This window comes from Ixodes scapularis, unplaced genomic scaffold (assembly GCF_016920785.2).
Source record: "Ixodes scapularis isolate PalLabHiFi unplaced genomic scaffold, ASM1692078v2 PGA_scaffold11__112_contigs__length_91849675, whole genome shotgun sequence".
Lineage (NCBI taxonomy): Eukaryota > Metazoa > Arthropoda > Arachnida > Ixodida > Ixodidae > Ixodes > Ixodes scapularis.
Genome location: NW_024609837.1, coordinates 57,329,044 through 57,354,338, shown reverse-complemented (window position 1 = coordinate 57,354,338; position 25,295 = coordinate 57,329,044). Strand labels below are relative to the sequence as shown.

Genomic DNA, 25,295 nt, shown 5'->3' with positions numbered 1-25,295 from the left:
CATTCACTAAGCTATTTTTGGCGAAATAAACTATTTCTCTTGTTTCACCATAAGTCGGAGCACAGCGTGCATTATAAGCCATTATAAAGCAGTGCCAAAAGTGCAATGTCACAGTGTCCGTCATTTTTTTGTGCATATTCTATCAACTAGCTCGACCAAACGAGTGTCGTGAAAGCACCTTGACCTTGCATTTTCAGTCTCTGTGTTTGTAGGGCTTCTAGATCCTGACTGCGTTCCCTTGGCAGGGTTTCACGAGGATTTGTTTTCTTTCTCTTTTCCTTTTTTACTAATTGGCTTTTCTAAGTGAAATTTCTCTTAGATTTACCCTCATAATTTATTTTCAATTGGGTTATGTCTGCAATGCTAATGCAGGAGCAGACTGAACCACTTCGTTTTTCATTATCTTACTTGCTTCACCCCAAATTGTGCTCTTGACTAATGGTGACTTGAAGTGTGACTACCCGTTCCTTATTGTTAAAATGCTGTTACATTTTTTAAAAATATTTTTTATAACTTTTACTTTTTTAATGCCTTGTGTGCCTTGGACGTAGAATATATAAATACATAAGTAACCTTCACTTCTCTCAATAGAGTGGGAGATAAGAATGTCTCATTTCGATTATCCGCCGTGCGCTTGTTTTGTAGCGCATTGTCGTCCTCGCTTTTGAAGCGTAGTCGAGAAAGAAGGAGCTTCTTGGGTTTCTTTGAGTTTTTGCTCTACCAATGGGCGTTTTGTGCTCGCTACGTATTCTAGGCCCTTTGCACAAGTTACTTTCTCAGGTGTGCCTCTATTGACTGAAACTGACTTCCCTCTCAAGCTTCCACCACAAACAGTTTAGTTCCATTTCAGTCTGTTGTGCACAATGAAACTGATGGGTTTGGTAGTCGTGATTGTATAAAACGGACCTTTTCATTTATTTTTTCTTTGTTCTGCATTTTTATATTTACCGTTGGTTCGGCTCACTGTCTTATTTTTTTACAATTTGTCATTTCATTGCTGTTGTGTTTCCTTTAGTATCTTTGCTCCGAATGTTAATTGATTTTTTTTATGTACTACTTTTCTTTGTCATGCATAATTGCTTCGAGGGTAGTTAGAAGAAATATATATAACATAAAACATTGGCAGCTGAGTTTTAATCTATTGATCAAATCGCCATAGCAGAATTGCAATGTATGAGAAATTTTGGGTTTTTACAATGTTTTTTCGTTGGCACGCTCCGATTAATCACTCGATGTCACATTCTCAAGTTGTGCTGTCAAGTCACGCGACCTAATGTCGCATGACGTGGTCACACGACAATACAGCGTGGTGTCGTAGGGATGTCACGTTACGTCACGTCATGCGGCATAGTATCGTGTCGCATCCTGTGGCCTAGTGTCGCGTCACGTCACGTGGCGCAGTGTCATGTGAGGTGCCACTTATGCCATGGACGAACACGAAATCCGAGCTGACTTTTGTTACTTCGCAGTTCCGCATTAACAAATGAATAGCACTGCCAGCGTTTTCCTCGCACCCGAGTCCTTCTAAAGCCGGTGGGGCGGTGGGGGGGTGGCCCTCTTTGCAGGGAACCCCTTCGTGCGGGCACTGCTTCGGAGGAATCCGGCCCGCACCCGCGGCGCTCCTCGCGGCCACTTCCGCTGCAACCAGTGCACGGCTGAGTTCACGGAGAACGCCAACCTGTCGCGCCACCGGCGGACGATGCACGCCGCTGTGCCGAGCGTCTTCGTGTGCCACATCTGCACCCGTGCCTTCAACCGCAGCGACAACATGCACATGCACGTCAAGAACGTTCACGGCGGCGGCAACAGCGGCAACGGCCTGGCGCTCAAGTGAAGCCTTTTGCACGTGCGCCGCTCTGCGCGCACGCGTCGTCCGACGTGTTGCGAAGGAGACGTCTCACACACTCTAAACTTTGTCTCGCTGTAACTCGGCTGACTGGGAAAGCTATGGTCCCAGTGAGCCAGTCGGTGCATCTGAGGGAGACGCGTGACCATACTCTATTTCGGTTCTCAGAGGTTTCAATCTGGGGGAGCCCCTATCTTACTCAATTGAAAGCTAAGGACTACGGGCTTTTAAGCAGCAAAGCGGCTTAAAAGCCCGTAGACTTTGTAAACAATAACGGTCAAAGTAGAAATCGTTTGGCTCGTAGTTGCGCGCTTAAACTGGGAAAAGACTTTACTCGGGGTCGGCGACAGTCGGGGAAATGTTGGGGCCTGGGGAGCCCGACAAGGGTACTCTGGGTATCCCTGAAGAACTCTTGGGTACCTAGGAGCCCAGGAGTTCCCCAGAGTCCCTCACAGAAGTGGGTCCAGGCAAGGGGCAGAGTTCCTCCTTCCCCTCTTCTCCAACTGCTTGGGCTACGCTCTCGACCTTGTACTTCTCGTAAGGGCGGTCGTACGGTTTGCCTCTGTCGCCCTTATTGGCTCGTAGGGGCCACAGTGTTCGCTCTTCGTCAGGTTATGGCGAGACAAAGTGTAGGATTGCCCGCATCGAAGGAGTACTCCGGCGTTTTCTTGAGCTACCCAAACTAACTACATCTTATGAGTTCTCCAGTTTTAAAGAGTGCTCACACATTTGCGTTTGTTTCACACTTGCTACCTGCGCGTAACTAGACTGAAGGTTTTGCCGTATTTGTGATATCAAATCTATTAGATATATGAGAAATGATCGCTCGCTACAATGTCGGAATTATTTTGAGCCTACAGAGCAAACTCTGAACAAAAACGATGCCAAAAACAGTGTTTCGATTTCTCCGAGGTTTACAGCGGCGCGACGTTGTCACTGGCAGGCGCAAGCGCGCGGTTTAAAAATGGAATATAGACCATTCCACTAAGTGCTTTCAGGGCGATGCCATTTTATTACATCCGAGCATTACAAAGAATTCGGCTGGGTAAAAAAGGGAGTCCTAATCCCCATAGTGGAGGACAAATCGGCTGTTCTCGGAAGTATGGGCGGTATCTGTGGGCTGCACGTTGGCTGTACCGAACAACTAACCCTCGCTCGTTGCTGCTGCTATGGAGTGGTTCACATTTCTAGAACTTTTATGGATACTCCAAAATTAGTATATTGTGATCTTTTAGTTTATTTCGGTAAATAATCAGCTAGCAGATCTTCGTTCAGTTCCTTCAATAGCAATGGCATCCACAGGTGGTGCTGGTCTCAACCGTTACCGTCTATTGCACCAAAAAACACAGAACCCTGATTGTACTGTACCAGAGTTGTACACCATCTGTTACAAGTAACAAAATTAGTTGTAATCCTTTACATCTATCAGTAGTTTTGTAAGGATATTTACATATTTTACAACGTAATTGTAAGGCAATTTTCTTGCTTATTTGTGTGAGGGAATGATCGTGATTCATCACATTTTCGTTTTCATTCACGAAAAAAGTCAGAAATTAAAAAAAAAAAAAATGAACAAAAATCGTAAAAGAACAATTTTTTTGTGCGAGTTTTTTTTTAAAATCATATTGTCACCTGAACTTAAAACATTAAGGGCCTGGCAGTCTTCAGACGCTCAAAGCCTTTCTTCACATCACTAAATGCCTCAATTTCATTTTTTTAATTTTTTGCGGTGTGGTGGTTTGCAAACTCCAGCTTGTTCACCCACAACGAGGGAGAGGCACACTGAAATAAAGACCCGGACTCACGGTGCAAACAATATTAGGCCATCTTCTAAGATCAAAATGTTTGCATGTAAAAAAAACCCAAAAAACTGTTGAAGTGCTTGCGAGTTGGTGTAGCAGATCTGTGCGTGCCTGTTCTTTTTGTCCCTTCACTCTTCTTTTGCTTTCGAAGATGCAGAGAGGAGGACATTAAACGATTGCACGCCTTCCTAAAGCTTGAGACAATTAACGATGCTCTCTTCGGTTATAGTGACATAGTGACTATGACAGTTAGTATAATGTGACAATGTCACAACAGGATCGGACGCTCAATCTTCGGCTGGAATAAAGTTCAACACGGAAATCTACTGAAAAGGATGTGACAGCAACTGGCACGCTGCTCAAACGATATTAGAACACCTTTGATCTTTTGGAGACATGAATGTTTATTTGATTTTGTCCTTTTTTTCACTATTCTTTTGAAAGATTCGGGTTGCCCACATCCCTGTCACCCGTTTCGTGTGTCAGCTTTTTGTGACCAAGATAAAAATGATAATGTTTTTTGTTTTTCTACAATATAAGGACACATCTTATGTAGAACGCATATTTTGACAAGGAACCTATTGCACTGTTTTTTAGTCTTCCTAATTAAGCCAACTGCCGTAACATCCTGAGAGGTAGCCCACCTAGAATCGAAAGGGAATCGGGTGAAGAAAAGGAGTAAGCTAACTTTCAATGTGCAATAAAAAAAAAAAAAAAAAAAAAAGGTTGAAAAATGCTAATTTTAAATTTTGTAACCTGCAAAATTTGTGATTGCAGGGAAGGGCGATGAACCAAAGATCAGCAATGTTCTTTTGTTTTTTTTGTCTCTGCTTCGGCCAAGTAACACCATTTATGCGGAGGTCAGGGCCTAGCAATTACTATAAGTGAGCTATCTTTCGGTGTTTATAAAAAAAACAACAAATCGTGCCAATAAAACAAAAAACAGAGACACTTGAGACTGCTTACGTGTAGGAATGCAAAAGCATTCCTACAAGCAGCACGCCATGTCTTCCCTTTTCACACGGTGCCCCACTGGTGACACCACGCTGTCCCACAGTGCAGGCGTGGTGAACCCCGCCGGCTTCACAACGGCATCCGTGGCGTAACATCTGCGTTGCTACGCTTTTCTTTGTGTTTTATTTCTGAGGCTCGTCCGCTTTGACCTTGAGCACCCCCGCAGGCTTTCGTGACAAAGCATCTGCGTTGCTGGACTTTCCTTTGCGTTTTATTGCTGAGGCTCGTGCTTGATGACGTATCGGTGTGACCATCTTTCGGGCATAACGCCGCCGATTTTTCGCGTAACGAGACAAGTAAGGCTTTCGCCTTAATAATTTTTTGAGATATTACGGTATTAAGAAAAAAAATAATAGCTGACGTTTGCTGTCGTTGCCTCACCCGACATGTAGCTAAAGAACACTGAGCTGTGGCACAGCCGACCCGTGCTACGTGCATTTTGGACTGCATATTCACATTCTATTTCTTGTTTTACCCTAGTATGAAAAGTTAGTGACACCGGAAAAGTAACGGATTACTTTTTGATGTAATGGTCGCTTACTTTAATGGATGAGTAATTGCAACAGTAATTAGTTACAATTCAGCCTCATATAATTGTAAATGTATTTCCTTACTTCTTTTTAGTAGCATGTACAAGTCTGTACAGTACTGAGTTTGAAAAATTCTCGCTCGATTTTTTAGACGTGACACGCAAACATAAAAATTTTCTTACTCCAGGGTTATAAACATTAAAACGCAGGGCGGTTTTCCTTATGTGTTCCCAGTCAAGTGGGATATTCTGTTCGCCTAGGAACCACCGTCAAGTCGAAGTAAGTCGCTTTGCTTTTATTTCTTACGAACAACAATGCACCGAGAAACTGAGGGAGGGGACGGGACGAAAGTGTGCGGGGACGTCAGAACACCGAGCTCTGATTGGAAGTATTTGTCTCCACTGCACTCGTCGAACGCATTCAAATGCGAGAGCCAGACACCGGCGTTCCACGTTCTGCCGCGTTATGCACAGTTGCTAGAAGCCTAAATCAGTGCAAACTCTATCTTGCAAAGAGCTGCTGCAACAGCATTCACTTTTCGCCTCAAACGACAGACCGACCTCACAGTTTACAAGATCGTATTCACTTTTTTTTTTAGTTGCATGGCAAGTGATTGCAGGATTGTGCCCGGTTAGTCTCTTTGTCGGGTTTACCATCATACGATAACTTGCACGTCTAAATCCGCACTTTTGCGGCTGATATTGCTGAAATGACGCAATTTCGAACAGTGTTTCCACGCCAGCCGGGTGTTGGGTACTGCCCAGTCTACGGAACAGATGACGTGACAGGCTGGAGAGGGGGAATTTCCCTCGGCCCTTTCTAGTGGAATGGTCTATATCGAGCATTTTTTTCACGGTGCCGAGGGAGCACTGGACTGCACTTCTGCTGCATTCATTTTGCACCATAAAGCTTCCGGTAACCTGTGCCTGCTAGTGGCATACGTTTTTCACCGTTGACCGTTAAAACTTTCAGTTCGAAAAAAATGAAGGGAGGACCAGAATTAATAATTCGATAAATTCAAAATTTAAATAGAAAGAAAAAATGGATTTTGACACAATATTTGGGTTCCAAGTGTGGTGTGTTGGTGTGTTGAGCCAAGTTTTGATGTAAATCAGAGATAGTCAAAGAAAACGGCGGTGTACCCCTTTAAAGGATAAGGACGAGACGTAGCAGTGCGGCGAAGTTTCTCGATGATACTTAATAAGTTAGTCATGCTAAAATATCAATTTCATCTAAATAAAAGGAATTTTTTATACCTTAACATTTTACTAAAATAAAGTGAATTTATGAAATAAAAAAAATGTCTTGACAATAATGTGATTGCTGCACTAAACTGCGCCACAGTACTTGCCCTGCGGGGTTTTGCTACATTTCACCAAAATGCCAGGAATTTGTGCCAACCTGGAGGCAGAGGTTGATTTTTTCCTCTCAATTCCTAATTTAACAATTGGACCCTTGCTACATCCCCGGGTTGTAATAGTAGGCTCGTGAGGTTTCTAAACTTCCCACGATCGATTCATGTAACGTAAGCTATAATTTTGTTTTTATCAAAGAGCACACATATTGTGCAGAAGTTTCAAATATTTCTTATTGTTGGCAGTCTTGTCCAAGTGAGTAAGCCATTTCGGTAGAAGGTGTTTTTTGAGAAAAAGCTAACGCATCTTAATCCTTTGGGTTAAGTCGGCAGAAAGGATGTGCAACGTTTTTATCTATGAGGTTTTCTGCTCATCCTACATACAATGGATGGATAGATGGGTGGATGCATGCTAATGACTGTACCCTTTACAACGGGCAGTTGCTTGCTCCACCTAGCCTAGAGACCAGAAGTATGATTCGTCCCCTCGCCCTTCGAAGCCATATGTACAAATGACACATGGTTGGTACCACCCTAGCTCAACTGGTCACGTGACTGACGTCGGTGTCACGTGGCATTGGAGGCGTTATTACACGTGACATGACCACTGTCTGCTAAATTTGGTGGGGGTGCGTTCTTTTTTAAATTTGGCAGAAAAATTGTGAATTGGTGTAGAACTATACACCAATTCAATTTCCCCACTAAATCCAACAGGGAAATTGCATGCTGCCTGCACTTCAGTTTTGCTTTTTTTCGGAGCTTTTCTTTTTTATTTTATGAAACACTAGTTTTATACACTTTACACTTTCTGTGCGAAAGATTGGAACTATGCGATTCTTGATTTGGCGACTCCAGCTTGCCGTTAAAGCTTCAAAGAAAGTAGCTATTATGCCAGTATTGTTTATTAGGCTGCGATCTCCTGACAGCCTGCCTGATTTCTTTTCCAAATTCTAGCTTTAAGGAAAGGTATTTGGGCACAGGGCAGGAGGATTTGTAAATTCCTTCAACTATACTAGTATGTATAATCTAGACATCAGTCCAGGCCTACTTTGTATGTCATCAAGCCCCTTATTTACTTACTGCCTCTATGTAGTTTGACTTTTCAACAGCACTGTCATTAGATAAGTAGAGAAAATAAAATTATATAGGCTTTAGTAGTCAATGAATGTGCACTTGGGCATAACTTAATGAGTTGCAGCCTTAGATTTCTTTAAGGCAGTATTTATCACCCACAAGCTGATTTTGTATGGTTTTAAATTGCTGCTCACATAACGCCTTTGTGTATCTATATAGCTGAGACGGGCAGCGGTTCTCTTCACGAGGACTCTTCTGAACGATGTTTTACTGTAGTAAAAATACTGATGGAGTACAGTATCCAAGGTGGCGTGCGAGACTATACTTCGTTTCACCCTAGGTCCGAGCGCGGCCAATGTTATGAGCCGAAGGGCCAATCAAACAGCGTGAAAAGTGCAACGTCATGGCATTGCATTTTGCTGTATGTTCGCACCTGCAAAGAAGGATGGCACCTCTTCCAATTAGTTTCTTAATGTTCTTAGCTGTAAGCCGAGCACTAAAGTGAACAGTCAAAGGTGTTCAAGTTCTCATATTAAAAAAGAAATGTTAATAATCGTTGCTCTAACCTAGTTAGATTTTTTAGCGACTAGTAACCTGGTCCAGTTACCTCTGAAGGCAGTGTTTACAAGGTTGCACGTTTCTCTTTTTTTTTTTTTGTAACCAACTGCCGCTCGATTAACTTATAAGGGTAACTGTTAGAGCTCCAGTTGTAGGCAGCATCATCTTTCGACGCAATTGGCACTTTGTTTCTTAAACCATTTACGAGTAAAAATTGACTCTAGGTTTCACAAATGTTGGGCAATGAGGCGTCTGCTAATAGGTGCTTTGGAGAATAATCGCAGCTTGTTACGTCTCGTCCTTTCCTACCACGGGCAGTTTCTCAGTTGTGGACCGTTTCGTATATGCTACCTGTTTTCTCACGTATCTTTGTTTTGCGGCCTTTGACCGATTTGTGACGCGACGGTATTGCCCGGCATGTTTCGTGGCACCCGAGTTTCGAGGTGATGTTCGGCGGGGACTTATTTGCCATTGCGTTGGACTGTGCCTTGGGCTTGGTAGAAGGCAGGGCGTGGCTTTGGCGCAGCTCCATAGAAGTCACTAACAGTCTAAGAAACACAAGGCTTTCTAGTTTCCCACTCTGTGATTGGTTCTTTGGTGTCCTTATCGGCCGACGCTTCAATCTCATTGGCTGTAGGGGAATAATGAGATGCTCTCGGTACTTGCCATGCCCTACGTTTCTTCAGCTGCCAGTAATTGAAACGGAAAAAATGAATTGCGGGAGCAGTACATCTTTTTGCTATAATATGTAGATACAAACAACATAATGCTTTGCCTCTATATTTTTTTCTTTGAATTGTTTTAGTTTTGTTTGCTTCTAATTGTTTTGGTCCCTTGACTGTTTCAAATTTTAAAGGAGCTGTGCAGCAATTTCGGTGCTTTGCTTAAATAATTTGGGAGGTGGTGCCTCGACCTTTCTGAAGTAAAGAACAAAAACCGCTTTCGTCTGCATGTCCTAGTTTTTATTTTAAAAATGGACAAATTTTGAGGTTTTTTAGCACCTCTCAACTCTCACCATCTTCCGAGTCACGTGCGCTGTGACGTGAATGGGGGACGCGCGGGGTTCCGGTGGAGCTCTCTCTCTAGAGCCATCAGTGAGCAGCGAGAACTCACCCGCTCGCGACCACGTGACCACGTGCTTGCGCAGCGGGATCAACATGGCGAGAGGAGGAAAGTCTCGTGTTCGTGTCCAGCCATCCCCGTCCTGCTCTGCCCCCTTTCTCCTCCAGCTTCTGGCGACTGTTCGAGGTAGCAGATAGAGCTGACGGTTTTATTGACCTCGGATAGATGGCGCCACTAAAACTCTGTATAATAAAAGTTTTGTCGACGATACCAGGTTTTTGGCGCATTTATATTTATGTTAGAACGACAAGATTTATAGAAAAATTACCTTTTATCGAGCAGGTATTTGCACAACCTGCTATCTTTTTACAAGTCCCCCATTGACGTTATGCCGCGAAATTCTCATGGCCGCCGCTCTTGGCTGCAGGTCGGGAAATATTTTAACTTTTGCCTCGTAATTATGCGGCGGAATCGCAACATTTTGAAGGAAGGAGATGTATTTTCTGTCCTTTGTGACAAGATAAACAATGTCAAAAGTGTAAGATGCAAATTCTTTCAACGTTAAAAATTGTTGCACAGCTCCTTTAAGAGCGGCATCCACAAATTGTGGTCTGGCAGATACAAGCTGCCCACCGGGACAAGTGGGGACACGCGCACAGTGCACTGGCACAAGGTTGGCAGCATTCCTTCTTTTATTTTTTTTCCCCCTTAAAGGGGTTATGAAATGATCTTTCAACTCCTTCCTCCTTGGCTTTCCTCCTCAACTCAAAAGCAGAATGAGAAGTTGCGTGGTCGTGGCGAAGTATTTCGCCAGAATGTGACGAGTCCAAGGTTTCGGCGCGCTTTCTAAGCTCACAGTGGAACTTGTCGTTTGTGAGCAATGACAAGTGCTGTCATGGCACTTCCAAATATTTTGTCGACAGATTGATTGGTGACGGGCGCCTACGTCTGAGCGACGTGGCGCTCGTGTCCAATACGTGAGCTGGGTTCGGCCGACGTGCTTTGGGTACCACGGATGTATCGCAGTTAAAAAGGCACAGAGCTTTTGAAGGAAAAGAGGCCCCAAATAGTCCACTACTTTTCAAAATTTTCTCACTGAAAATCAGGCTGTCGACTTTCTGCCCTCTTTTTTTTTGGACCACTAAACAATGCGCAGTTAGCAAAATCCCAATCGAAAATCATTTATCCCAGCCCAAAATTTATTTCATGGCTCCTTTAATCATCTCTAGTCCTTCTATAAGCTTCTAAAGTTTAATAAAGAGTGATGGACAAGATACAAGTGTTGGAAAGAAGCGATACACTGAAGGAGTTTCTACTCAAAAACGGAACTGAGCAGTTCTGGAATTTTCTTTTTTTTTATTACGTAAAAATATACGAGGATGCTGACACCCCCGTGCGCTGGCTACTCCGCAACTTGTTTGGGCGGTCATTGTTTTGTTAGCTGGTCATCAATAGTGAGTCGATAATCGTGGAAGGGCCGAGGAAGTTTTTGCCTGTTTCAATCTGTAGGGGACCGCCATCCTACGTGGAACAAAATTGTAATTTTTTATTGCCCAAGATTTTCTGTTTTTTTTTTTAGTTCTTGGGATATTGGTTAGGGAGAGTGTGCGGATGGCCCGATCACAGTAGACATCCCACATGATTCCATAGGAGATACCGAGAGATTTGACCTTCTGCAGCTGATGTCAGGTGGAGGGAGAGAGGAGAGGAGTCGTTAAAGGTGATGTCATTAAAAGGGAGTTCGCTAAGTGGAGTTACTAAAAGTGCATTGAAACCAAGACGGTAAACAATCCACTTCTTGGGAATGATTTCCAGGAGACGATGGTTCGGTGTCAATATGGGCGCGGCGAATGTTTAAACTTTTCTGGTCTGTCTTCTGCTGAGCGGTTGACTGCAAAGAAAATCGGCCCAGCGTTGTTGAAGTACAAAATGTATTACTTGCGTCCCGCTGAAAGAGTTGCCTTTTTCGTTTTCATATTCTGTTTATCTGCGAGAAAGCTGTTCTGATGTTCCAAGTTGTTTTACATGTTTTTACTATGTTGTGTTTTTACTATGTTGTTTTACATGTTTTTGCTGTCAGCCAGACCGGGCTGTGTTAGTGGGAAACGTCCCACTGACCCCTTGAGTGACTCGTTATACTTGTTAGGAACTTCATGTATGTACCTTGTATAGCAGCCCGTGTTACAAAAGTGCATTTTATGCCGAGCCTTTGTGACGGTGACTTTTCCTGCACTGCGGAGCCTCACCCTCGACACGCTGTAAGGGACTTTTCTCTTGCAGGAACCCTTATTTTGAATTTTGAAAAGAAAAATATATTTTGAAAAATTTAATTGTATAAAAATAATTGCCCTGCAATCAACACACCTGTTTATCCTAAATTTAAAAAAAAAATTTTAAGTGTTGCAGAGTATCTTTGCATCACAAAGAGTATTGCACCTGCAAATATTACGTTGCTTACGGCAGCATCAGCCTTGCTCGTTGTACGATCAGGTTCTCAAAAAAGTTGCATCTACAAAGCTGGGTTGCTTCTACTATTTTGTGAAGTGCATGAAGACAATAGAGAACTACCATTGATAATGAGATTTTTGTCTCTAATGGTCTTGGGGACCTTATGCACTTCACAATAATAATGTAAAACTAAAAAAGGAAAACAAAAGAGAAATTGTGCCTAGTGGAACCACTCAAACTCTCGAAATTTACCTGCTATTTGATCCTTGTCCGATGCGAACAGTGTAGACACCTAACATTTTTGAGTAAAGGTTGTAAAGGAAACTTTACTGGTGAAGCATGCAGTGTTCTCCTGTATTCAAAGTGTTTAAAGTGTGCTTCCTTAGATGTGTTCATTGCACATTTCCAGCACTACCTTTGCTGTCAACCTCACTGTCCCCTTGATTAAAAAGTGCCTCGATTTTCGGAGACCATCACCGCTTTTACGTGCCGGTTCTTTTGGCACAGTTGTCAAACGCCACATTGCACAGCACAAATGGTGTGCCTATAGCTCGTGCTTCAGCCAGACCTGTGACTTTAAAAGCGTGAGTTGCAAGGTACGGTCTCCCACAATGTGAAAGACCCATTCATACTAAGCAAACATTGGTCAGGGGTACTTCAATTTTCGAAAGAGAAGATTATGAAGGTTAATTTATTTCCTCACCCCAAGCAATCTATGCTTGTCAAAGAGAATCCTACACAGCCAAATGAAACTGCCTAGTCTGATCGTTCTTTCACATTGTTGGAGTCTGTACCACAGGGGTACCGTGCCTTGGAGTAACCCCAAGAGGGCCTTTTCCAGGGTTGCCTTTCTGTTGTGTAGCGGTAGCATATGCATTTGTCTGCCGTATATGGTGGTGCTTACACGGCGGCATTGGCGCTCGGTAGGTGTACAATTGTGACGCTTCGTAATTCTGTTCCGCCTTCGCTTGTAACAACATTACAGGGTGGGGTAGTAGGGGTTAAAACTTTTTAGTAGACCGTCAAGAAATGCTTTCCAATGTTTCCCATAGACGGCTCCAAACACCCTTGCGGGGTTCATTACTCTGCAATGCAGAATTGCTGACGCGTAGTGTGGGTTTGGCGACTGGCAACGACGGAGGAGTAACACTTGTGATGTTAGCGTTTTCTACGAGTTTGTGATTTGTTAGTTTTTGCTACAAATAAAGAGTTGACTTTTTTTTTTTGTCTTTTGTGTAGTGGTTTTAGTGACTGCTGATGCAGTAAGGCTGAATTGAACCACACCATCAGGAAGTGCCGAGATGGGAATTCTTTGCATCAAGTCACTGCTCCGAGACGCTCGGTCACAACGCTAACTGGATCGTGCTTGCACGCTCAAGAATGCCTTTGTCGCCCTACGTCATTTGTGTCTTGAGCCAATTCTGCGCGTGCCATCTATCGTGTTCAGTTGACTGGTGGTGCCTGGTTTTACCGTGTCAGGCCTGTTGACCTACAACGTCGTGTAACCTTGAACCAATTGGACTGTAAATAACATATTATTTGACTGTTTTTTCTTTTTTTTTTTTGCAGAGTATTTTTAGTTGTGTTATTTTGTGTAACATTTGGGGCTGGTTTAAACTGAACGATGGTTTTGAATTCTGCTGTTGGTCTTTACTATGGCTGGGCTCTGAATAACCATGAATCAAAGGGCATGTCTGTCTCTGTTTCCTTGAAACTTTGGGAAATTGATACGGACTTTAAAAAAAATTGGTTGGAGTTTGTACCACTGTAGAAACTGACGATGATGTAAAATCAAATGATGATCTTGAGTCGGACGACAGCCTAGATATCAGTGAAAGTACATATTTTGGTGACTCCAGCTACCGAATTCTTCTGCAGACGTTGGCCACAGTTAAATGTCTAGAAAGTTCACAAAGAGCATATGCTGTCATTTATGGAAGTTATCTCTTTCAAAGCCGACGTGTGCGGGTGGGCTTTAGTAGTGACCCACCTCTCACGGTTCCACCCATTTTATAATTGGGAAAAAGAGGCCCAGAGGATGGTGGGGCAGATTTGTTTTGAAGCTCTTAAATGCGATGATGAGCCCTTTCACTGGCATGTAGCTGGGTAGTAGAGCATTTCTGAAACATTTCCTAGTAACCTCCAATACTGTCGAAACTGTCTCAAAGTTACCATAAGGGCATTAAACTCTCTTCCTTTCATTTTTGACACTTTACATCACCGGTAGTGGCTGGCAACCGATGGATTGCCGTAGAGAGAGGAACTTAATGTCATGCTCGGAGGTCAATGCCGTTTGTTGTGGGTGCCACGTAAAAAGTTGGGTAAGCAGCAGGATTCGAGTAATTTTCCCGCGTGAAGGTGTTAGCAAAACTTCGGATGTGCCCACTTCGGATCTAGAACAGCCTAATGGCCAAAGATTTCATCACGTACTCTGAGAGCAAATGTTTTTCAATGTTTGTTTTAATTAGAGCCGGAGCATGAAAGCGTAATGCATTGGGGTGTCTCGGCCGTTTTAGCCAGCCTAGATTAGGCTGCTGTCCTGAAGCCCCGTTGCGGTAATTGCAAATGTTAAAGGGCCGATGTTGACGCATCATCCAAGATCCGATCTCCCAGCCCGCGAACGTGTCTTTGTTCTTTCGGTTATAGAGCTTGATTAGGCGAAGATTCCGAGCTTGATTAGGCAAAGATTCCGATTGGAGAGTTTTGCATTATTTATAGCTTCCTTGGTACAATAGTAGGACCTTGCCGTTTGTGTTCCTTTTTTAGCGTTATGGCTAGGAATGACAAGTTACTGCACTACGTGGCAGTCGAGTCCAATGGCAGTTTGTGCCGGATACTTTTTTGGCGCTCTGCTGGGTAGGTTCTAGGGAAGCCTAGAGAGACTAAATAGGCCATGCAATGCCACCGGCACCCTGTCGCCTAGCGCAGGGCGGGTGCAGTTGGCAGTAGTTACGATTCAAAAATGCCTGTTCTCGAGCTTTGGTTACGCTACCCGGAAGCCCGGGCATGGTCGGTTTGCTTTGTTGCAGACCGTTTTACCGTTTGTTTTCAGCAACGGAAGAGCGTTTCTTGCGATTTCAGATGAATTTTAGATAACAGGTCGTGCTTTGTGTGACCCCCCATTCTGTTGCTCGCAGAGAACCCACCCCTGCTTGTATTGATCTGGACGAGCGTCGTACTGGTGTGCAGACGTGTATCGCTACTGCGTGGTGCACGTTATCTAGCAGTCGTACTCCATTGGCTAGATTTCTCGTCTAAAGCGTTAGGACGATCTGCCTTTGAGGTATGGCGACTCCGGTTTACACCGTAGATGAGAAGTGTAGCCAGTGTAGTACGACTGCGATTCTGGAGTCTTTTTAACGTGCATCGCGCAGTAGTGATACACAATTGCACACCGGTACAATTCGGAAATGGGCGAATTTATGGGTGAGGCTGCCGGGGAGGGGGTTATGTCTGCAGGGAAATCGGATGTTATGAACGAACGTGACGTCACAGACGATGCATTCCCCAGATAGATATTGCTGACCTTATGTTTGCCATTTAACCAAAACCAAAATTTTCTTCCTAAAAAAAAAAAGCTTGTATATGTAATTTTTTTCTATTAAAAACATTGCCTTTGAAATGGGGGGGGGGGGGGGGAGGTGCAACGTTTTTTTTTTATAGAACCTATGAATTTATCGCCCCCCCATAAATTTTCCCGTGGATTCGATACTTGTAAGCCAGTGTCGCTGTACTCCAAGGGTATGGCAACACGGACCTTACGTTTTCTAAGTGCGCCCGCCTTATTTCGTTTTCTATTTCTTCCAGAGTGGGCGCTGTCCCCGTCTGAGTCGTCTACGCAGAGCGGAGAGGAGAAGTTCAGCGCGTGTGCGTGCCCCGTGTGCGGCAAGGTGCTGTGCAACTACTTCATCATGAAGCGCCACATGGTACTGCACGACAAGGACCGGACTGCCTACCGCTGCTTCTTCTGCAAGAAGGCCTTCAAGTGGAAGCACGGCCTGATGCGTCACTGCCGTTCAGCACACTCCGCCCACCTGCGGCTCGCCTGAGCACGGCGGGGCGCCGATACGGTACCTGCAACGCGTCTCCGACTGGTCTGTTTACCACGTCCCAAAAAGTGCCACGCGGTCGCCGGCACAATTGTGGCAGCATCGCGGCGGTGGATGTGGCAAACTCCCCTTCTGCCACAGGTCGCTCTTTAGCTTGACCTTGCTAAACACACCGGTCGGAGACGCGTCCCGGACACCGTGCAGACGAGTCCTGTGGACCATTCCTGGAATCACGTGTGCGCTGCCGTCTTCGTCTGCCGGGCTGTGCAATGTGTTCCGAGCACGCACAGTGACCCGGCCTCTTGTGCAGAATACTGTATGCTGCACGTGCATCCACAGCCTAGTGACTGCATTTTTTGCCCGGGCGATAAGATTTGGAGAGCTGGATAGTCGCGTAGAGGGCGTGAACCATGAGACGGCGAAGCGTCGTCGAAAGCAGTGAACCCGCGCCGGAGGCGGCACGGCCGACGGACGTCTCTGCCGTTCTTATCCTGTCGCCGACTATGATTTTTGTCACTGTCGCATTGTGGCGTTCAAAGTCGATTGGAACTGCCGACTGACTCCGGCCCGAGTTTTCTCTCTCGAGAAATTCGAAGCGAATCCGGAATCGACTTTTTCCAGCGTTGTAATATGTGTATGAGCAAAACAGAAAGTGTCTTTTTGTGCCGCATAAATTCACTACGTGTTGGGAAACATTCGGTCGTCACTTGAACGTAGCTCCAGCAGTTGATGCGGGATGTGAAAGTTTGGAACTTTATCCGACTAAGTCGGGAAGTAATTTTGCAAACTTTTAGATAAGAAGATGGCATCTGCTATTGGCAGGAGACCCTATTTGTTTCCGCATATTCGCGGCCTCCGCTGCATCGAAAACGTCCGGCAATCGCCTTACGCTCTTTAATAAAGTAACGATAAATTCTTTATCAATCCAATCTGCTATAGCTCCATTTGGGCAGGTTGTGAATGCGATACACGGTTTATTTATTCGCAGTGTCTGGAGTGCCGTCCGACGGTGCTCTTGCGAAGCGTTCAAGTACTGACAATGCTTTGAATTCACATTCAAGAGCCGTCCTACCGAGCAAGTACCGTCCTTTAGTGAATAATGTCTTGCTTTTGGCACTTTGTTGCCAAATTTAGTATACTTTCACTGTACTTTTTTTGTGCTAAATTTGATAATTATGTGTCTAGTCAGATTCCCTAAACATTTTTTCATAACAAATAATGTCTGAAGATTAAAGAATGATTCCTGACTCGTTTCAATAGCACAATGGTTAGCATGCTTGGCTATATAAAAAAAATATAACTGAATTTCACAAATATCTAAATTCAGTATGTGTGCCTTAAAAAAAACAATAATTTTTTTTTTGTATTTTTAAGAGGTTGCTTTGCCCTTTCAGCAAACTTGAGAAAATGCGCTCCTGCATCGCACAGGCATAAACATACATAAGAAAGCATGCTGCTTACTCCTGTAGCATTTATCTCGCTTGCGCTTTAAGTTAAAACAAATTGTCGGCGAGCAACTGATCGAACACATGTTAGAATAAGCGTGACTTGTGCTTAGTTAACACTTTCGGACGGCACTTGGCGCGAGTGGAATGCCGCCGGATGGTACTCTAGACACACCGTTATTTATTTTGTGCAAAAAATATGACCAGGTTCCGTTACGTGCCACCGCATGTGTGGGGATGCGTTCGTCAAGCTTGGCCTTGGGTCCTCAAATCATAGCCAAAACACTGTGCCTCATCCCAGAGTTGTGGGCGTCGGTTTTAACTTCCATCTTTCGTTGCTGCGACTGGTCGTGCTAGCGGAAGCGGAGCCCCTTCGTGTTCTTGTAATGTCCTTCCGACGGTGCAACTTGCAGTGCACAAAGTTTGTTTCTTTATTTCGGCGTGTTTGGTTAAGTTCGACTTTGCTGACCTTTTTTCAGAAGCATACTTTTTTTAGATCTCACTTCTCATTTCTGTAACTTAGACTGTCTCATCAGGCCTTTTGCACCTGCCTGATTTTTCCATCGTCTTCATTCCAGGAAGCACTCAACTCCTATTTCGGTTTGACTGTTTGTCCAGATCTTTGAAAGTGCATACTCCGAAACTGAACACGCGGTTGCAGATTTTCCCCTTTTTTTATATTGCCCGAGTGAGGAGCCATATTGAGGATGAATAAAATATTGCACAAAATTGTATGTATGAATTAGTTGTGTAGTGTCAGCAAAATCACATCTACTAAAATTCCCAGCCTCTAGTCGTCTGCGCATATTGCTAAGAAAAGTGGTTCGTTGTGCGATTTCTGTCGTGTCCGGCGAGACCTTGCGCATTTGTTCTGCCATCATTGTTTAGTGTATGTGCTTGAAGTTCTTTGCTCGAGAGGGCTGACGAAGCACCATGCACGGAGGCGTGCATCTTGAGTGTCCTGTGGTGCTGATACTGTCGGACAAGTTCCTACGATTGGGGGCAGTGTGCTGGTGGATGTGATGTGCATACGCTCGGTGGTGCATTAGTCCTGTAGACCTGTGTCTGTGCTAGCCCATGTGGCTTGGATCTCTGTGTACGCTTATTCTTAAGCTGTGATATCACTTGCAATGTTTGTGCTTTTTGTGTCTTTGCAGTTGTTTGTTAATTTTGAAATGTGCACCTTTCTCTGGACCCTTCGAACGAGCTTACAATGGTGAACCATCATTGAGTGTGTCTGGAGGTGGTGTTGCGGTCTGTCGAACACATTCCTGAACTGAAGCTGTATGCTGGACGAATAAACATTTGACAGTGTTGACGTTGGTGCATAAATCTGCATTTAACTCCTGTTGCCATGCTTGACTGGAATTTCACTAATGCAATTTGTGCTTTGTATTTGTAGCAAATCTCACATATGGAAGTCTCGTTTACCTGGTTAACTAAGATGTTTGCAATAAAGTTTGCAAACCTTGGGGCTTGGTTGCAAGTTGTGGCCAGACTTGAGGATCATTAGTTAGTATCTGAGCAACATCATTTCACTGACAGGATGAAAATAAATCAGTCAGTCAGAGTTTTGAGAGTAAATAAATGTTTACGAGTATCATTTTATGACTGCTGTTCTGTGCAGCTACCACTTGTGAAAAGCATCAGACCATAATAATAAAAGTGGGTTCATCTACAGGTACATGAGTATGCCAGCCAGTACTGAAATGCAAAGTAAATAATTTTTTTTTTTTTTTTTTTTTAAATAACGCAGGGCAGAAATGTGCCTGGGATTGTTGGGATTAGTATTCATTCAGTTGGGGGCTATCTGCTGCAGTCTTTTTTGGGGGGCAGAATGAAGAATGGGCCAAATCGAAAACATTTGTACTATTTCCTTTTATATTATCCAGTGTGTTTTGGTCAATGATTATAGCTTATGCTGGCATACATTGATGTGGTGATTAAATCTGTTACAGCTACTGTAATATTGTCGATCGTTAGTGTGTCATCTTTGGACAGTCTAATCCTTGGAATAAAGTGCGTTCTTTTTTTTTCTTTTTGTCGCACCATTTTTAGATGTGGCTGCTCCCAGACGACGTGGTCGGCCCCCGTTGCTGGGCAAGCGCGGCCAACCGGTCGATCTGGAGTGTCCCATCTGCCACAAGACTTTCTCCAACAAGAGCAACTATGACGGCCATCTGACCATGCATACGCCGCAGCGCAAGCGCTACCGCTGCGACATCTGCAACAAATCCTTCCTGTGGCGCAACAACGTTTACGCTCACAAGAGGAAAATACACAACGTCCCGTCCAGCCGCGGGAACAAGGCAGCCGCCGCCCGCAACCAAGACACCCTAACCGCCCTGGCCACGTCTTCCTCCGAACCACACTGGACATCTGTGATGCAACAATCGATGCTCGCTCCGACCGGGTTCTCCGCATCGCCGTCGCTACTACTCCTTCAGGCAGCTAGCGCCGCCTGGAGCGACTCGAGAGAAGCTCACGACAAGTAGCGTTCATTCCGTTTGCTGACTACGTTTTTTGGGAAGTCCTGGACCAATTTTTTTTTGTTTGTTGCTTACAAGGTCTGAGTACAAAATCTCTTAAATTTAAAAGAAAAAAATCATCTCCGTTTACTCGCAAAAATTCGAACGCATTAGTGTAGGAGACTACGTAAGGATGAAGCGGGCGCAGTCCGTCGACGCAGGGCGGTTTGATGGTTGCTGAATTCTTTCCGTCGGCGGCTTTCAGCACCGACACCGTGGAGTCGTGGCTGGTGCGAGGGGTACGCGGTCGTTTAATGGCCTCTTTGGACGTCTTGCGACGCGCCGAGCGCGGCGGGTAGTCCGCGGGGTCGGCGAAGGACGCCAGCAACTGTTTGCGGAAGTCCCACGCGAGGATGTCTCCGCGCAAGCTTGCACGGTAGGTCCGTTCAGCGCTCTTTGCCGTGGCATCTGCGCTTCCTAGGCTTAGGGTGCTGCGCTCGGCCTCGCCGAGCTGTTCTCGACCTCGTCGGATTCGCTCGCTTGCGACCGATCGGTCTTGCTGAACGACGAGGAGCCGATCAAGAATCGTGGCAGGGATTGGGATAGCGACCCAGGCTGGATCGGTGTCTCCATCCCCATCTTGTGGTAACAAAAATTCCGCGGAAGCATACTTAAAAAAAGAAAAAAAAAATAATAAACCCTGGTTTTGCGTAATATTGCTGAGCAGTGAATATTGTACGCAGCCGGACGTTTTGAAGTCAAAGAGGAGAAAAGTGAGGAAAGATCAACAAAAGTGATCGTTCGAGGGTGTGATGTTTAAAAGGGCGGAATATCCGTCGCGTTTCCGCTGAGTAGTCGGGCCGTGCTCGCGCTTGGGTTGGGACGCGAAGCTTGTCCGACTTGCTGAATGGCCGCGCGTGCGGGGGTGTAGCACCCGTGCCTTATTGGTCTCTTTACGGTCAAAGACCGATTTGTATCGACTTTAAAATGCAGAAATCTAAACATCATGCAGCCTACTGAGTGGGCCTATGGCTATGACTGCTGCGGCGACAAAAGTAGATCGAGGTCAAACACTGCAGTGTCGTGGGTTCTGCAAGCATGTCACCCTCCACAACCTTTAAAAAGAAAAAAAAAAAAAAGGTTTTGGCGATTTACATTTGCTGACCAAATGTGGTTCCTGACGCATCCATATTGCTCTACCAAGGATCACTTGGTATATAGTATTATCTACTTCCTTTGCCTAGGTTTTGTGTGATCAGTGAAATACCTTTATCGCACCCCGGTGATTTGGGCAGTCTTGACGCGTTTATACGAGTTATTTTTTATTGCTTTATATAACTATAGACCCCTCTCCTGTTTATATCTACAGAAAGACTTCTAACCTTGGGTTATACTCATTTTCATACTGGGTTAGACTCGGCTGCTATGAGCTTGGAAGCCAGAAATCTGTTGGCAGTTTCTGCACTTTTGCTCGCAAAATTCTTGTGCCCGTATTTCGAAGAACAAACCGTAATGCTATCTTTTGTTGGATGGTTTTGGCAGGCAAGCGTTAATTCTTGGCGGTCAACTGAATCGTAAAGCAACGAGTGTTCAGCTGGGAATCTCATCGGTAATGCTTCGCTTGCCTTTTCTGGGTGCTTGCTTTCGACTGCACCTTATCACACATTAGAGTCGCATATCTGTGTTGTAAACTTTCCACCGAGATTCACAGCTTTCTTTATTTTTGTGTTTGTGTTGCTTGCCTTTAAGAATCAACTGCTCTGGAAGCACAGCTGCCGTGAAAGCTGGTTATTTCTCTCTTGCGTCCGACCAGCTCGCATCACTTGATCACAGACCTACACGAGCGAGCTGGTTCTCTCGACGCGCGTTTAATCGAGGAAGGGTGTACGCGCCGCCACGTATCGGTGCAAGTATATTTTCTGAAGAGTGAGCCGTTTCTCTCCATTTTTAAGATGCACAGAACTATTTGTGGAGGAGGTTTTTGGAGCCGCCTTCGGGGATTTGCAGCCAAGCTGCGTGCTAGGGGGGCAGCGAGGCATGCTCTGCTAATGTCCCGTCCTTGAATGCCTCGAAGAGAGCCGGGTGTTGCCGACGTTAGGTTGGGTGTAGTCACGTTCCAGAGCATTGGCGCAACGAGGTCCTTAGTGTCGAGGTCTGGTAATTTGAGTCTCCACAGTGCACGCTTCACACCGTTTCTTTTTTCTTTCATATATGTAGCCGGTAGCCAAGAAGTCATTAAAGCCAAAGACTCCGACAAAATGCCAAAGGTCGCCCAAACTGGTAACCCCAATTAGCGGCCACAATAATTTGTTTTCATAAAGTTATTGAAATTTTTAATTTGGTCCGACGAGTTACAAGTTTGAGGATGTAAAATGAATGCTGAAAAAAAAAGAAAGTGCTAAGTGGTGTGCTTTTTTTAGACTGCCTGCTCAACTTGCAAGTTATACCATGTGGGACGCCACCCCACTGGAGAGCGCACAAAAATTATAATGTTGGTTTTGGCATTAGCTTCATTTGTCGTTTTCTCAATAGCTATTTAATAAATAGCATGTCTGGTTATTCCAAAAATGTATGTTTTGGGTTGTTCGAAAAACTGTCGGATTGAGGAAAGAAAGGAGAGTCATTTTAGCAGCTTCCTAGTTCGAGGAATGCAGCAACGAATGTCATTACCTTGGAATATTAACATGCCGCTGGGTCCAAACTTTCAAGAGTAAGTGTGCAGTTAGTGGTGCACTACAGACATTGTAAAATTTACTCAGTCGGTATGCTGTTACAAATGAGAAAGTTGCTTTTGATGACAGAATCTTGTCAGACTCGTCGGTATTGAGCGCTGCTGTCTTGTTCAGATGCAGAAACCGTAAAGAGAGACCATGTGTGCCGGTGCTTTCTGGAACGTGTTGCTAGCATCCCGCTTGGAAACGTCTGTGCTTTCGAGGGGGTCCTCTGCGGCCTTATTCGACCGGACACGGCAGATGCGCCGTCGCGGGCGGTCTTTCCGCATCGTCATCTTTGCAATCAAGTTCCTCGCTTGAAGCGGGAATTCCACGCTGCAGCATAGTAGGTGGAAAGCTGTCGTAAAACAGCCTCCAAAAAACAAACAAAAATCAATAAAAAAAAAAGGAGAGTGTTTCTTGTCTGGTGTTAGATTGTGGTTCTGAGGCTTGGCCTCCAGTGAGTTCTGGTCACCTAGTGACCTGTGTCGTGACGTAGCGCTGTTTTAGTCGCTGTGAAAAGCTGCCTGTACTACTCTTTGTCTCAACGCAACTCTGCAGACGGCAAAGGATGCGGTCTTGGTGAGCCGATCTGTGCGCCGAAGGGAGGTGCGTGGCTGTACTTTATCTTGTTGGTTCCGCGCTGTGCTGCCGAAGCCACTGGCTGGAAAGCATGCGATGCTGTCGAAGCCACGGGCGGGAGAAAAGGGAAAGTCACTTTTGTATGAATTAGGAGTGGCAGGCTAATCTTTTAGGGGTGCAAAGGGGACTCCTGGCTTGCATAAAAGTGGGTCCGGATAAAAGAGGAGTAGCTGCTTGCCCGCGTACCTTCGGTAAGGGTTGTTACGTGTTTTGTCTCGGTCGCTCTGATTGGCTCGAGGAGGCCGTAGCATTTGTTCTTTGCAAAGTTGTAGCGAAACAAAGTATGGGGGGCGTGTGTTCTGCTGTGGTAGTCGTGCATACCGGTGGTCGTTACCTGGGTATCTCCCAGAAGTGTCTGTTGCAAGAAACGCGGTCTGCACTGTGCTTGTAACACCCAGTGTCTTTTTTTTTTTCTGCAGGGCCTTAGAGGCCTCGTTGTGTGTTCTAATGTGCAAGTGTGCGTAAGCTTAGCCTCCGAGTGTTGGAATGTGGGGAAGTGTTGTCCGTATGTTCAAAACGTAGCTTGTACTTGAAGACCACCGTGTAACCGCTTAAAAAAAAAAAAAAGAAAGAAAGTGTTTTTTTTATTTTAGTAGCAATTGTGAAAACAGCTAGTTTATTCCAAATTTTCTAACATTATTTTGGTCATATGAGGACAATGTGATACATACCGCTAGTAACGTAATTGAGCAAGATTTTTTTCAATATGTAAATCTATACATGCTTAGAGCTGCATTGCTTTTTGTTTGTATACTACATTTTCGTTGAGTCTTCACACTATACTCCCAAGCTTACAGGGCAGCGCAGGTTACAGGCGCAAGACAGCGGCTTTGAAACGCTTCATGGAACAAGTGCTCACACTACACGAGCACATTCCATAGCAGAAAGCTCAAGTTAGCTCGTGCTTGTCATGTGTGCCGCCCTGCTAGCCTAAAGATGAGCGGAGTATAGCAAGCCAAGCTTTCGTATCAATATTGCTGTCTTGTTAGGATCTTCCGTCACCCCTTATTCAAGATAGTGACAGTCTGCCGCCTGGGTTATAGCCTGTTGCAGGTTCAGAAAAGCAAGATAGCCCCCCCCGAAGAAAGCCCTTCTCTGTCCACTTTAGCAGAGCGAGTGCCACTGGAGAGTAGGGGAATGGAGGGGAAGAAACGACTAATCATGGTGAGCGGAGGGCTTTGCAGGAGGAGCTTGTGTCTCTGCTTTTCTTAACCTGCGACGGACTAAGTAGTTGAAAAGCGCAAGTCCCGGTAACTGTGTCTGGCATGTGGTTGTGCAAAACGACGGCAGCGCCTTTCGAGCTGTGATGTGAAACGCGGCAAAACAAACAAAGCCCGCGTCAAACGCAAACCAGTGTAATGTATAACATGCCGAAGTGCTTTAGTAACGGGCCTCGGCATCCTGTGTATGTGGTGTTAGCTGCACCGTCCCCCGTTACCGTTAGCTTTCACTGCTAGTGAGAAAGTAAAACTTTGAGTTATTCGTTTCAGAAGATGCCGCCGACGTCTAAAAGGCTGTTTGCGATCCAATGGCCAGCCTTTGTAGTAGGTCACAAATCATCGATCACGGAGTTCACACTGTGCCAGTGTTTTTGGCTACACAGTACGGCGTCTAACGCCGGCGACGTTGTGACAAGATCTGCGCACGGAGGTGTGACGTGTCTTTTTTTTTTTTTCTTTGTTTGGGACATCTCGCACTTGTTTCTCATTTTAAGAACGATGGACTAGTCTTTTTGGAGAGTGCTGTGGGAGGTTTTGAACCCGACTGTGGCAGAATCAAATTTTTGTGTCGCTTTTATTTCTTCTTAGATTTTTTTTACAACTTTCTCCTTTTCTGTAGTTGTGCGCAATAAATAGCAAGAAAAGGACGGGTGTCATGGTGTTGTGATTGGTCCATGATGTTGGTGCCCCTTCCTGTGGCATGTCCCAGGCAGTCTGGCAAGTCGGCACTTTCTGTCTCGTTCTCTGTAGCTTTGCTTTTTACGGGGAAAAGGTGAGGGCCACTTCGATCGTCTCGAGTAATTTTTTTGTCATTCTTCGTGCATCTGCCAAAGACTTTTGTTTTCTTTTTCAGGTTGACATAAGAGAAGAAATTGGGAAGGCAACCGCAAGTCTCGACCTGCAAACCCAATGGCGTGGCGTTTTAGACGTCGAAATCTAAAGCTGCTTCGCTGTTGCAAAGTCGCGGATACATTTGTCTTTCTACAATTGCCTTTGACGAAGTGACGGTTACTGTTGCGGCAAAACAAACAGTATTGCTTTTAGCATAGCAACGATGAAGTGCATCGCGTCT

At 45.0% G+C, this 25,295-nt stretch overlaps 1 protein-coding gene across 27 annotated transcripts in view; it reads left to right on the top strand.

Annotated features, from left to right (window-relative positions):
• The window catches only part of LOC8023646 (protein tramtrack, beta isoform), a 217,870-nt gene that overhangs the window by 60,159 nt on the left and 132,416 nt on the right, over window positions 1–25,295 (top strand). For 2 of the 27 annotated variants that reach the window (XM_029966473.4, XM_040505246.2), the window contains one exon: window positions 19,241–24,870. The exons of 22 other annotated variants lie outside the window; for them this stretch is intronic. In XM_029966473.4, coding sequence (XP_029822333.3) covers window positions 19,241–19,677 — 437 coding nt within the window. In that variant the 3' untranslated portion in view covers window positions 19,678–24,870. Of the gene's footprint in view, window positions 1–1,565; window positions 12,911–15,495; window positions 15,533–19,240; window positions 24,871–25,076; window positions 25,097–25,295 lie in introns of those variants that run through there. 3 more of the 27 variants (XM_040505252.2, XM_040505263.2, XM_042288925.1) reach the window with 3 other exon arrangements.